Genomic DNA, 15,205 nt, shown 5'->3' with positions numbered 1-15,205 from the left:
TCTTTGGCGCTCAGCCTTTCTTATGGTCCAACTTTCACTGCCATACATTGCAACTGGGAAGACCATAGCCTTGACTATACGCACTTTTGTTGGCAGGGTGATGTCTCTGCTTTTTAGTGTGTTGTCTAGATTTGCCATGGCTTTCCTCCCAAGGAGCAAGCGTCTTTTAATTTCTTGGCTACAGTCCCCATCTGCAGTGATCTTGGAGCCCAGGAAAATAAAATCTGTCACTACCTCCATTTCTTCCCCATCTATTTGCCAGGAATTGAGAGGGCCGGATGCCATGATCTTGGTTTTCTTAATGTTTAGTTTCAACCCAAGTTTTGCACTCTCCTTCTTCACTCGCAACAAGAGGCTCTTTAGTTCTTCTTCACTTTCTGCCATTAGAGTGGTATCATCTGCATATCTTAGGTTGTTGATGTTTCTTCCGGCAATCTTAATTCCAACTTTTGATTCATCTAGCCCTGCCTTTCTCATGATGTGCTCTGCATATAAGTTAAATAGGCAAGGCGACAGTATACAGCCTTGCCGCACTCCTTTCCCAATTTTGAACCCATCAGTGGTTCCGTGTCCAGTTCTCACTGTTGCTTCTTGGCCCGCATATAGGTTTCTCAAGAGACAAATAAGATGGTCTGGTACGCCCATCTCTTTAAGGACTTGCCACAGTTTGTTATGATCCACACAATCAAAGGCTTTAGCATAGTCAATGAAGCAGAAGTAGATGTTTTTCTGGAACTCTCTAGCTTTCTCCATGATCCAGCGTATGTTAGCAATTTGATCTCTAGTTCCTCTGCCTCTTCGAAATCCTGCCTGTACATACTGCTGGAGTCTAGCTTGTAGGATTTTAAGCATAACTTTACTAGCGTGAGAAATGAGTGCAATGGTGCGATAGTTTGAACATTCTTTGGCACTGCCAAAGTGACATATTGGGGGGTTCTAAACTCATTTAATCATGCTGGGATTGTGAGATCTCTTGTGCTGAGCGTAGCTGGTTTACCAGGAAGCATGCAATACCAGCAGTGTGCAAAAATAATCATTACTAAAATCATCTTATATTCTCTCAAAATCCAAAGAAACTGATGAGAATTTGAAATAAAGGACTTTCCTGCTGAATTGTGGTAAGAGGTATTTGGTCATAAAAAGGGATTAAACCACTATGGCTTTGTACCATGGTTACTACAAAATTGTGCTCTGATGAAAGTACCCAACTTCTCCATGCATTTCTGGAAAAAGAGCAGTCAGCTGGCCATCATTCTACAAAAAAAATATAGAGTATCAACACTGCAGTGGTTGGTGAATTCTTGACAGAGAAGTCCAAAGTCACAGGTTCCCTGTGCATCTTGCATTCTTTAAGTTCCCAACTGAAAGTGGAAATAAGATTTTAAGGAAAATCCAAAGGTGCTTTTTCAAAAGGCAACTGGACTTTTGTTTTTGCTTGAAGACATTTTGCTTCTCATCAATGAGACAACCATGCTCTGGATGACTGAGAATCTCCATATACATTTTAAGGAAAACATAAACTTACTCAACTGAAAAGCTGCCGCTGTTCTCCATAAAAGATTGGATAACAAAAGCCAAAAATCCTATTATTGTATTCTCAGGCAATTTAAATTGACCTATAAAGGGAAATTATTTGAAGAAATAAAACTAGTCCTCCTTTCAGACATAGTAACCATTACAGGTGGGCCACACTTAATGACTGGTTGCTTAGTAACTGAAGTTATGACAGACCCCCAAAATGGTACGTGACCTATATTTGAATTTCTGAATTCTGCTCTCCAGAGTTACATGATTGCTTTTGGGCATTTGGCAACCAAATCCACATTTACAGCTGCTTGCAGCATGCCAAAGTCACATGACTGCAATTTATGACTTTTTTTTCCTGGAATCCAGTGTTTACTTTGTTTCCAGCAAAAAACACCCATTGCAAACAATGGATTTCTTTAATGACTATGGCGTTCCCCTAATGACTGTAGTGTTCCCTTAACAACTACAGCACAAACATGTAAAATTGGGTCAGTTATGTGCCAAGCAAGATTTGAAATTGTAATTGCAGGATAAATTGTGCTTATAAGTCGAGGACTACCTGTAGCCATGTAATGAAATCCATCATGTTAATAATAATTTAGAGGGCAAAAGAGTGAATTGGCTCCACTTGGACATGTGCTGGCATGAGATAATGGGAGTTGCACATCTGGAAGTACAAGGTTAGGTAAGCCCAATCAAAGTCATCTCCCACTGCAAGCTGTCACGTGATACAATACAGACTGTCCAAACAAGCAGTACTTTTTCACACTTATTAAGATTTAGATCAGGGTTGTCCAACTTGGCAACTTTAAGACCCATGGACTTCCAGCTCCAAGAATTTGAAAAGCCAGATTCACTTAACCATGTTATTAACTTTTGATTCGCTTAACACCTCTGGCAAGAAAGGTCATAAAAAGGGGCAAAACTCATTTAACAAATGTTTCACTTAGCAACAGAAATTTTGGGTTCAGCTGTGGCCATAAGTCGAGGACTACCTCTACTTGCTTCGGATTTTTTTTTAACTGCTGTCAAGTTCATATCATTAGATTCAAAGAAGTAATGATGGCATCTTGAGGCTATTTTATTTCCACCCTCCCCTATACAATTTGGCAATACTTTTTTTAACCACTAAAATATCACAAAAAGTATGTAAGCAAATCCTGATCAGGCCAAGTGATAGTGGGGGAAAAAATCCAAAGCAAACTATGGGCACAAGATTAGCATTTAGATCTATTCTAATTGGGAGTACATTTTTCTTTCTTTCTCCTCTTTTGCATACCTGTACAACCACATTGTAAAAATATTTTAAATATGAAGTTTTACATAGCTCTTGCCTTTCGTGGCTGATATACAATTCTGTGTAGAATTAAAGATATGCTTCCCACAGATATTTTCTCACCCGGGATGTACTTCCCCTGTACATTTTTATGTTTACATATTATTAAGAAAGATTAAACACTTTTTGGAAAAAAGGCTAAAAGACAAAACTGTACAAATTTACTAAAACACATTTTAAGTACATAAAAAGAACTGTTTCATAAAGAGTGTTAATGAACAGCTGCAGGTGTTTCAGAAGTGTGAACAGCAAGAACTCACACACGAGTTGGCAGACTCCACATTTCAACTGTGCAAAATCACAAGTTCAGTGATCTAATTGCCCACCCTCTACGAGCCAAAATGCAGATTTCTAAGATGATGGGACAGTGTATATCAAGGGGTATATATTCTTTGGGAAGGGGCTGAGAAAGAAATGAGATGTGTATTTGAACAAGGACAGCCTGCTAGCATCCTGAAAGCTAATCTATTGGGGCTATTTCAGATCAGGCCTCTTAGGTCTGTCCAGGTTAGTTTGTAAGGATGCGCGTCTTGCGTCTTTGTGGTAAGAAATATTTTTTTTATTTTTTTGGTTTTATATAGGAAAAAGTCTTTTCTAAATATGAATCTTGATTGCGTATGCACTAGCAATTCTTTTCTGGAGGCTGAACACTGCTTAGGAAGAGGGAAAAAAGAATCTGTTAATTGGAAAATATATAGCTTTCTGTCCCTCAACTATACATGGAGAAGCAAGCCTAGGAATATGGACAACAGACATCCCTGAATTACGGACTGGAAAAATAAATCCATTTTCATCCAAAATCTGTCAAAAAAAATTTAAGCTTCTAGCCTTCTGACTCAAGATTTATTTATATCTAGTTTAAAGATGCAGTGAGGAAATTGGGGGGAATCAACTCGTCCAAAAGGGTAAATAGTTGTACAGATCCAAATGCTTCTCGACACCTTCCCTACCAACCCCAACCCTACATTTTTGGCACTCCAGAGGTTTTTTTTTAAAAAAATCCTAAATAGATTTTTTTTTAAAGATCCAAATCACACACAATGTATTTCTTCAGGAGTAAGTAAATGTTAAGTCTGTGCTGGTATGAAATAACAAGCATTTGTTGCTATTCTCTGAAGGAAAAGGAAAAAGAGGGATGGGAAATGCCTTTTGCCAGGATCTGTTAAGGAATGCTATAAACAGACCTACATTCCAAATAATAGACAAAATTAAAAGTTTAAGAATACCAGCTCCTCCTCTTTTAGTTACTACTTATCCTGTACTTTCCTTCCCCTGTTTCTCTCCCACTACATTACAAACAATGTTTCTATTTACACATCAACCTATATCAGAAAGGAACTGGGTTGCATTGTTCTTGAAAGCAGCAAGAGCACATGATTAGGGGGATATTGGTTATAGCTTCTGGATGATAAATAGTGCTAAAAAAATCCATAAGAACTCACTGAGCTAGTAACAAGATGAACTATTTCCTTTTAAAAACTCACACACCACACTAGAAGCAGGGTTGTGTCCCTGCCTTAAAGTAAAATAATAAAAAAAGTAGTTGGGAAAGCTGGATTCTAGTGTAACATGATTTATGCAGTCATTTGCATAATTGTTTTGCATAATCATTCCAAATTAGGTACTTTGCATAATTCATGATCATTTTGCTAGCCACGGGAAGGCTAAGGGCGCAGAATTTCTACCCCAATCATTGGAAAACTTCTAAGTTTCCCATTTTGAGTCCATGATGTTGGAAGTTATGTCCCATATCCTTTCAAGTGTATCTTTGCAGCTACTACGGCAGGGGTAGGCAACCTTGGCTCTTTTATGACTCGTGGACTTCAACTCCCAGAATTCCTGAGCCATCTTGGCTCAGCTTGGAAACCTCTCCCTTTCCCCTCAGCATGGCTGGCTCAGGAATTCTGGGAGTTGAAGTCCACGAGTCATAAAACAGCCATGGTTGCTCACCCCAGTACTAAGGGGCTAAAAGCTTTCTCCTTAAAAGATTCACAAGCTGAATTCTGCACCTGATACAACTTTCTACATTCTAATTAAGAGCCTTGGAAGACCAGAATGTAGGCCTATCTCAAACAAATCACAGAAATCCACATCAGGCCGGCTGTTTTTCCAAGCCGCCATTTGTCCTCATTTCCAAGACCTTCATGACCCAAGAGTTGAAGAGAGACGTGAAGTCGCCTTCCCAAAAGGTAAAGTAATAATAATAATAATAATAATAATAATAAAATCATGATTTTACCCAAATAGACAATGTGTCTTGAGGAAAAACCAAAGGATTATCCTGGAGAAAAAAACATGCACCTTTTACGCAACCGAACAGGCACTTAAAACACTGACAGAGGCTGGTTAGCATAAGCTTTGCTCCAATATGAATTCTCATAATTCTGAAGAATGCAGGGCCCAAGTTCCCTAAAGTGACGTAAGGAAGGTAACACCTGAAAGTTTACTTAGCCAGTTTGCTGTGTTCTTTCCATATGGTAAGCAAATGGGGCAACGTTTGCCAATCTTAGTAATTTTATGATGTGTGGACTTCAATTCCCAGAATTCCCCGGCCAGCTATGCCAGGGCAATAGAGCCTTCATAAAAATATAGGCACATGGCATTTTCAGGGGCAGTTTTAATTAGCAAGGAAGCAGGCCTGGCTTTCTCTCTTCCATCCCAACCTCCCTTGTTTTATCCATGTCATATAAATCCAAATTCTGAGAAATAGGAAGGGCTGCCTCTTAAATAACCCTGTGTGTTTACTTACATAGACATCCCTGCGGCCTAGGTGATACACACGCGCACACACACATACACACCCACACACCAACCTTTTAAAAAAGAGCTCAGAAAGGCCATGCCAAATTGTGGGTCTAAGAAAGGTAACCTCAATGCCATCTCCTAGAGGGCTTGGAGAAGTGTTCGCTGCCCATCCTTTTTTGTTAAAAAAAAGCTGAGTGTACAAAATGATTTCCATCTTCTTCCCAAGTGAAGACAGTAGGTTCACAATAGACTGGCCAGGCTGGTGGTAGGTCCATTTTGTGCCTGGAACTGTACTGGTGGGGGCCCATCTGTCCACTGCAGGCAGGAAAAAAACAACAAAGAAGTAGTTGGCATTTATTGACTGGTGTGTGGTGATTCAGCTGATAATGTGATATTGCTTTTAAAACAAACATCAAGTTTTAAACAATTTATATTACAGAAATATTTGTGCACAGCTTTGAAGCAGCAAAGGGCAACATGAAAATTACTGCAATTTCCATGATTTCTTGTTATTGTGCTTGCTAGGACTAACCATATAAGCAGAGATTAACACCCAGATTAATACCAGGTCAATAATCAAACAATAAACAATACCCCAATCAAGAAAGCATCAGGAACACTCCCATCAACACTGAAAGGGCAAATCATTTGTATGTAAACAGAGAGCAAACCTCACTCCCTACTCACACTGATGATGTTTCCTAGTTGGATAATGTCTGCAAGCAAACAACTATGCTCAGAGAGCATAAAGTTCAGTTAAACCCTAAGCTACGAATACCTTTACTGAACAAGGTTAGATTTACTTATTTACTTATTACATTTATATGTCATCCATCTCACTAACAAGCAACTCTGGGCAGCTTACAAACAGCATAGATACCTAGGCAACCGTGCTGCCCAATCCTACTTTACTCTGCTACTACTCTACCCTACTCAGCTGCTGAATAAACCCAAAGGAAGTTAAGGTCTCTTATTTACTCAATTTGTGTACTACCTTTCAACTATAGGCAGAGATTTCAGTCAACACTCCTCAAAAAACAGGAACCAGAATTCCAAAATAATTCTGTGATTTTTAAGCTTTCTCCCAACTACTCCTAAAACTTTCACATTTTGTGAAGTTTAGAACTTTGCAACATTTTGCTGCTGTGAGCTATATATTAATCGACTCTGTTACAATTATTATAAAACTGGATCTCATTATAGTATTTACTCATTTTTTTATATGGGTCTGCCCAGTTGAATAATTTTTGGAGGACAGCAGATAAATGTTGTTAAATAAGCCTGTAGTCAAGAGCTTTCAATTAATCACACTTTGGCTTTGGCTTGTTTTCTTAACAACAACAAAATCCCAGGAGACACTGATTTCCATCCAAAGACCAAAAATGTGCTGTTTTAATTATAGCCCACCCACTACTTTCTGTATTCTTTAAGCCTATTACTGTCCTAAAACAAGGCCAGTGGAAAAATTGGGAAAAGAATGCCCACAATGTCCCACCTTAATATTTATAGGATTAATATTTATATGTTACTTATAAGTAAGGGTGTAGGTCTATACATATGTTGTATATAGTATGTTTAAATGTGTGTTATGTATGTGTACACTTCGAGAGGAAGCAACTAAATTTCATTTTTAATGTGTGCTGTTGTGCCCACAGGAAAAATGACAATAAAGGCAATCTAATCTAATCTAATCTAATCTAATCTAATCTAATCTAATCTAATCTACAGGTTTCAGAACAGTTAGTCCTCGAGTTATGACTGTAATGGAGTCTGCCCATCACAGTCATAAGTTGTAGTGATCATCAAATGGGTCATCCATGTGACTGACTCAATTTTATGACCTTTTTCATGGCAGTTGTTAGTGACATAATGGTTTGCTATAATTCAATTTTGCTGAAAATCAGAAATAAATGCTGGATTTCAGCAAAAACGCTGTAAAACATGGTCATGTGACTATGAGATGCTATAAATGGATATCAATGAGGGTCAATTGTTGAGTGGCCGAAGTGCGGTCACTTAACTGTGGGTGAAGGGCAGCCCCTGGAACTTTGGAAACAGGCAGTAAGTACCCTCAGAGAAGTCTGTCATAACTTTGAACGATTGCTAAGCGGCCGGTCATAAGTCGAGGACAACCTACCACATTAAACTTGAGCAGCTAACGAACAGAGGATCTTTCTCCTGGAATCTTTTGCTTTTCCCACCCCCTTCCCCATGGCACCCACTCAGGTTGGCATACAGCAGGGGTGAGGAACGATGACTCATGCTGGCTCAGGAATTCTGGGAGTTGAAGTCCACAAGTCATAAAAGGGCCATCATTCCTCGCCCCTGGCATACAGAAAGCAAGGGCCAGAAAGAAAAAAAAAATATGTGGCTAACATACGGTGATAAGGTTGTGCTCTGGGAGGCTACAGGCCTCAATGTGGTCCTGGAGCAGCTGCTGGGAAAAGTTCTGATGCATTTGCGCTGCTTCATGGGCATCGATGGCGTTCCCACAGGCTTTGTTTAAGTCTTCATTGGAAATGAGGGAGAGAGAAACAGAGACACAGGATTGCAACTCCTTTGAGGAACCCATCCTCCCTCTTTATGGAGCAAATTACCCACAAACAGTACTCTGCATTAAATTATATTAAGGATAAATATTGTTATCATACCTTTTAAAAATGTAGCTCTTGGGTCAACTCAAGCATACCTAATGCTACCACCTCCTGTTTTCCCCTCAACAATAACCCTGGGAGTTTGGCTGGGCTGAGAGAGGGGAACTGGCCCAAAGTCACCCAGTTGGCTTTCATACAGCATGTGAGGAAAACCTAAGACCTCATTACTGGTTTCTAGGCCAGGTATATAACATCACTACACCAAACTGGCTCTAATAAGAAGTAAATGTGATTAAAATCATTCAGGAATTAGAAAAGTCAATATATAACTTTTTTTTAAAAGAAAGAAGTAGTACTTTAGGATCTAAATCCATTTTTATTTAACTAATTCTCTACACTTTCAATTTCCTCAGAAATGATTCATGGCTTTCTAAAATGTACGTGATAAAAAGAAGTGCAAGCATCACAATCAAAGACTTTCATACTAAGCTATTATCTCCTGGGTTACGTTGAGATGGCAGTGCAAGTTATGATTAATATTCTGAGTAGCCAAGTTGACGTGGGTGAGAATGCTGAGTAAGTGCATGAAACAAAAATGATATTTAATGGAAAACAAACTACAGGTGCTCCTTGCTTAAAGACCACTTATTCAGTGACCACGGAAAGTTACAGTGGTGCTGAATGAGTGGTACTTACAACTGGCCTTCAGTGTTCCCGCAGTCATGTGATCATGATCTTGGGACTTGGCAACTGGCTCACAATTATGATGTCACAGCACTGTGGTCATGTGATCGCCATTTACAATCTTCACTGCCAGCTTCTGACAAGCAAAATCAGTGATCTTGCTTAATGTAAGACTACTTAGCCAATCTGGTTTGCAAATTATGGTTCATGTCTTAGCATGTTGTGCAAGCCAAATCCCTGTGGTTTATGCAATAGCCCATCATTAAAGAAACAGTAGTTTATCACAGTGTGCAAATGCAGCCATTGAATTATGGTCCACTGCATTAACTGACCTCTCAGGAGGGCCGATGACCACAGCTGCACAGACATGTCAGGGATCTTGCTGGCCAGCTGCATGGCTGGGACTACCATGTTGTTACTCTCCTAGAGATAAAAGGGTCTTGATCAAACAAAGAAGGCAATCGGACATGGTTATTTTTCCTTGAATTTACTGACTGGGACAACCACATACAAATCAAACACGGGTTTGCAAGACACTGTCCATCAGCATTCAGCCAAACCTCTTGGTAATCATATTATATACTTAGTAAATTTCCAAAAGGTCAGGCCCATGTAACTCCTTCATTACGTGAGCTGCACCGGCTTCCAGTTTCTTTCCAGGTGCAATTCAAGGTGTTGGTTATTACCTGTAAAGCCCTGCTATACGGCACAGGGCCAGGTTAGAAATAGCAACAGCACTTAAGACTTATATACAGCTCTAAGCAGTTTACATTGTCCCCCCCACAACAATCTGGGTCCTCACTTTACCAACTTAGGAAGGATAGAAGGCTCCATCCATTGACCAACCTCGACCCAGTGAGAATCAAACTCCTGGCAGTGAGCAGTGAGTTAGCCTGCAATGCTGCACTCTAACCACTGTGCCACCACAGCTCATTTGTTTATCCGTGGGACCGCCTTTTCCCCAAGGCCATCTACTCATCCCGCCAGATCAGCTAGGCTGGGCACGTTCCAAGTCCCTTCCCCTAAATATTGCCAAAGCAGAGTTGCCTTACAATGAGATGGGTAGCAAACAAATTTAATAAATAACAATAATAATCTGATGGGAGCTAGGAAGCATGCTTTTTCTGTGGTAGCCCCTACCCTATGAAACATTTTGACCCCTGACTCTACCTGCCTAGCCTTCCATAAAGGTTGGAAGACCTGGCTTCCCCCACCCCCAAGTCCTGAAATAATATTAGATTCCTGCACATTAGAAGTTTGACTTGGCATGCGATTTTTGTTATTTGTAATGTTTTAGTATATTTAGTTTTAAAGTGTATATGTTCTTTTAACTTTTGATTGGGAGAGGTCAAGAGTTGCTTATACGTTGAGTGACTATATAAATGTTTTAAATAAAATAAATTGACCTACCCAGACAGTTGCCTTCATTTCCCTCCCCCTCACCCGTGCAAAACAATGCATTTTTCCTTTCAATAAGGTTTTATCTAAATACATAAATGAGTTAAGAAACAGCCTCTTTCAGAAAAGTTTGCCTGGTGTGAATCAATCGAGTCTGTTTCAAACATTTGTCTACTATCTGAAAGAAAATCTGAAAGAAACAAGACGGACATGATGAATAATCTCTTATTGAGTTTTCAACTATGCATTAGTTCTTCCGTCACCATCACCGCATTCAAAGATGAAGCAAAAATCATTAGTCTCGCCGAAAGAGGCAAGGCTAACATCCCGAGTCCTACAGGCCAGGCATGGGGATAACAACCGCAACAAGACTTAAATTAATCTCATTACAGGTACTCCCTGCTTAACAACTGCACTGTTTAGTGACCATGTGAAGTCACAATGGTGCTGAAAAAGTAACTTCATTACTGCTCCTCAAACTTACAATGGCTGCAGCATCCCTGCAGTTTCGTTAAGTGCCATTTATTCATAGCTTACATCTGACAAGCAAAGTAAATGAAGGAGCTGGCAGCAACATCACAAAATCACGCAATGTCCCACTTAACCACCATGGGTGATTTGCTTAATGAATAAAGGCAAATATAGGTGTCCCAGGATAATACTGCAGGATCCAGTCTGGGTTGGTCAGAGGCACCAGAGGTTTAGTCTTCGGCCCCTGAAGGTGGGCTCCAGCACGACTCTAAAAACTCTGGTGCCCACTGACCAACCCTGATTGGATTTGCTTAATGGCCACAGTGGAACTGACGTAAATTCGGTGCAATTATGTGATATTTCTCTTAGTGACTATGTCTGGCTTAGTAATGGGAGCTGCTGGTCTTAACTGTGGTCGTTAAATGAGGATTATTTGTAATTAATTTCTCACTGCAATTTTGCACTTCTTCCAGAACACCGATTTGACTATTTGCAATAAGTAGATAAATGGCAGTGTTTGTGGGATAATTTAGTGTACAGCAGAGAAATACAGAAATTATCAATCTTTCACATTTTATAAGGGGGGGAAAAGCAGGAAGATGTATAGCTACAAGTGTTTTCTCAGAAAGCTTTTGGATTTTTGGTATGTATATGCATCTGATTGCCCCACATTGCTTCAAATCAATCACAATTTGAAGATTCAATTACTACAGAGGCCACAAATTTCCCAGCAAACCATATGAATTTCACCACCACCCTTCAGCCCAAAGATATGCACATTGGCAAAACTTTGCATTAAAATTAATTTCACATTCTTATTTCATTGGCAAAAGAAAAAGTGAATTATCAACAACATCACTGGAAAAGATGCATGACTTACCCTGTGATTCCCTAACACATAGAAGATGTGACCCAGAAGAACAAGAGAGCATGCTGTTAATCGGTTTAGATCTTCTGCATTTGACATTTTTAGAGTCTCTCGTAAAAAACGTCTACCGAAACAAAAGATTAAAAGAAAGAAAACATTTTGGGCAATGTAAGAGGTTTAACTAAAAACTGGCCGCTTCCAGCAACTATCTCAGCACCTCATTTGCAATCTATAACTATATCTATAACTCTGCTTTTTAAAGAATCTTTAAGTTGCTTGTAGTCCTGTAATTTTATTACAAGTCTTCAGACTCTGCACTAATAACGAAGTAGTGGCCTGGAGGCATTTTATCCATTCAATAATGAGTATCTCAACAGAATTCAGACAGTTTTACTAATGTTTAATTTTTATACTTGTTCAGTTACATGCAATTAAGTGAGCTGTCTGCTAACTACAGCGATTATAGGTGATCCTTGACTTACAACACTTCATTTAGTGTTTGAAGTTACAACGGCACTGAAAAAAATGACTTTTCACCATTTTTCCTGCATGTGACCATCACAGCATCCTCATGGTCAAAATTCAGACACTTGGCAACTGACTCATATTTATGACGGTTGCAGTATCCCGGGCTCATGTGATCAGCTTTTGCCACCTTCTGATAAGCAAAGTCAGTGGGGAAGCCGGATTCACTTAACAACCATGTTACTAACTTAACAACTGCAATGATTCACTTAACAACTGTGGCCAGAAAGGTCATAAAATGGGACAAAACACACTTAACAACTGTCTGGCTTAGCAACAGAAATTTTGGGCTCAGTTGTGATCGTAAGTCGAGGACTACCTGTACAGTAGTAGCCAAAATTGTAGAAACCTTTTGGGAAAAGTGTATTTTTGAGGTTTGATGGCTAATAACACCACTTTTTTTTGGTATAGCACCATAAAATTGTATATCAATGGGAAGATAATTTAATCAAGAATGTAATGTAACGTGGTTTGTTCAGTTACCTGTGCTGTATTCTATGAAAAGTTATAGCCAAATAACCAGAAAAAAGGAAGCACAACTTGCTTAGGTTGGTATCAGGTAGCTTTCCTTCATCTGATTGTAGCCAATGAGCATGAGTGTTTAGACAGCCAATCAGGTGTCATCTTGTTTTAGCAATGAGCCAATCAGATCACAGTAGGATTCACTTATTGGTGTCATGTACTGAAGCTGAGAAGGGACGCGGTGGCTCAGTGGGTTAGGACGCTGAGCTTGTTGATCAGAAGGTCGGCAGTTTGGCGGGTCGAATCCCGAGTGCCGTGTAGCAGAGTGAGCGCCTATTACTCATCCCAGCTTCTGCCAACCTAGCAGTTTGAAAGCACGTAAAAATGCAAGTAAAAATAGGGACCACTACGGTGGGAAGGTAACAGCGTTCCTTGCGCCTTTGGCATCTAGTCATGCTGGCCACATGACCACGGAGACGTCCTCGGACAAGCGCTGGCTCTTCGGCTTTGAAACGGAGATGAGCACCGGCCCCTAGAGTTGGAAACGACTAGCACGCATGTGCGGGGGAACCTTTACCTTTACCTTACTGAAGCTGAGAGGAGGACATTTGTCAGTGTGTCATGTGATCGCTATCAAGTTGGTTGGGGTTTTTTTGTGTTCTTTCATTGAGTGAGCTTGTAAAACGTAATAAAATTAAAGTAATGGTGCAAAGAGTTGACTGGTTGCCCAGAAAGTGATGTAAAATAGTATTATAAAGTGAACAAGGCTTCAGTTATAAAGAAATTAGAAAGAAAAAATGGTGGAAAGTTAACCAAAGGTGGCATTTCTACTGTATGCTTTTCCCAAAAGGTTTTCACAATTTTGGCCACTGCCGTATGCTGAGACTGCAGAAGCTCTCAAGATCAGGGCTTTTCAACCTTTTCACCAATTGTACCACTTTTAGGATATGGCAACATCCAAGTACCACGTCGCCTAGCGAGGTGCCAAAAAATTGATGACCAAAAAAAAAAAAAGGAAAAAAGTGATGAAGTACAGGTAGTCCTTGACTTACAACAGTTTGCTTAGTGAATGTTCAAAGTTACAAAGGCACTGTAAAAAGTGCCCCCCGAGCCACAGCCGAGCAAGACACCTGCCTGCCCGCCCGGTCGCGCTCTTCCTCCTGTCCGAGGTTTTCATTGTTGTGAGCATTTCTGTTGAGGATTGGCAGCAGGGGTGGGGTGGGGGGGTGTTTGGTTTTTATTTCCCCCCCCCTTGCTGGGTGGTTGCAGCAGATTTTGTTCACTTCACATGACCCTGGGACACTGTGACTGTCAGAAATATGAATCAGTTGCCAAGCATCTGAATGTAAATCATAAAACCCTGGAGATGCTGCAACATTCTAGCTGATTGGCGCTTCTTCTGGGCTCTGAAGCGCCAGGATCAACGCCGAGCTCCAGCTGGAGCCTGGCATTGATCCTGGCGCTTCCGCTGAGCCCTGACAGCCCCGAAGAAGCGCTGATCCTGGTGCTTCCGCTGAGCCGACAGCCCTGCAGCTCCAGCCGTCTCTCGCTTAGGCTTGTGCGGTGCTACCACCGGTTCAGCTCATTCCCCTTCCCCGCTACCACTTTTCTAGGATGGCCGCGTACCACCTGCCAGGTGCCAATCTACCACAGGTGGTACCCGTACCACTGGTTGAAAAGCCCTGCTCAAGATGACAGAGTAGGGAAAGGGGGGAACTTGCTGGCAACCATACACATAACCTGACACGGGGAGAGCGCTCATTCAGATGATTCAGTACAAAAAGGCAGCTTCCTGCTTAGGTAAAGCAGAGCCTTAACAGAGTATTTAGGTCTTATCAAATAGCAGCGCAACTGAGCAGAATCCCGCTTTTGACCTGTCTTTTCACTAAAAAGAGGAAATGCTTTGCGACTCACTTGGCTTCATTGTACCTTCCTTGAAAGAAGGAGAAGAGCCCTCGGATGTAGAAAGCGGCAGCTCGAAGGCAGTGCGAGCTGGAGACAGAGCAGACAACGAGGCAAGTAAGCAAGCGTCAACAGCCCAGGTGGGGAAATCACGCATTCCAACTGGCCAATTGTATGTTACCAATGAACCCCTATCAACTGATCTGTTATTCAAAATATTTAGACTTTACTTTCAAACATTATTGTCAAGACTTGCCCACAAGAGTTGTGCCATCATTCTACAAAATATCTATAAAGTGCTGGATTTAGGAATATGGATTCCTAGTCAATTGACACCTGTAAAGAGAAGGCCAGGCAAAAATTAGCCATATTTGTTGCTTCAATGAGATCATCTTTACTGAATCTCTCTTATCAACACATAGATTACCAATCACAACCTGCTATCAACATTACATCAAATCCTGCATGAAACTAAACTGGCTGAGTCTTCATACAGCATCAGCCTAGACAAGGCAGGCTGCGGCCCATTAGCAGCTGATGGCGCTAAAGGAAATGTCTCTAGAGCAGGGGTCCCCGACCTGTGCACCACGGCCCACTGCCGGGCCACGGCCTGCTGTCCAGCGGGCCGTGGAACAGGCTGGCCAGTGCGCACACAAATGTGCATGTGCTCACCCGCACTCGAGCTAGTGCCGC

The 15,205-nt window shown here is 40.9% G+C and overlaps 1 protein-coding gene across 3 annotated transcripts in view; it reads right to left on the bottom strand.

The window, feature by feature from the left end:
- Nucleotides 1-723: 723 nt before the first annotated feature.
- Nucleotides 724-15,205, bottom strand: part of MAU2 (MAU2 sister chromatid cohesion factor) — a 36,568-nt gene continuing 22,086 nt past the window's right edge. The window contains exons 15-20 of one of the 3 annotated variants that reach the window (XR_014024572.1): nucleotides 14,525-14,602; nucleotides 11,636-11,747; nucleotides 9,219-9,309; nucleotides 7,989-8,116; nucleotides 5,677-5,923; nucleotides 724-1,254 (exon numbers count right to left, since the gene is read on the bottom strand). Coding sequence is in view for 1 of the 3 variants with exons in the window: in XM_081313402.1 (XP_081169528.1) it covers nucleotides 5,849-5,923; nucleotides 7,989-8,116; nucleotides 9,219-9,309; nucleotides 11,636-11,747; nucleotides 14,525-14,602 (484 nt within the window). In the remaining 2 variants the exon portion in view is untranslated. Of the gene's footprint in view, nucleotides 1,255-2,592; nucleotides 5,924-7,988; nucleotides 8,117-9,218; nucleotides 9,310-11,635; nucleotides 11,748-14,524; nucleotides 14,603-15,205 lie in introns of those variants that run through there. The other 2 variants (XR_014024573.1, XM_081313402.1) reach the window with 2 other exon arrangements.

This window comes from Vipera berus, assembly GCF_964194415.1.
Source record: "Vipera berus genome assembly, chromosome: 1".
Taxonomy (NCBI): domain Eukaryota; kingdom Metazoa; phylum Chordata; class Lepidosauria; order Squamata; family Viperidae; genus Vipera; species Vipera berus.
This window is presented reverse-complemented; position numbering and strand designations above follow the sequence as displayed.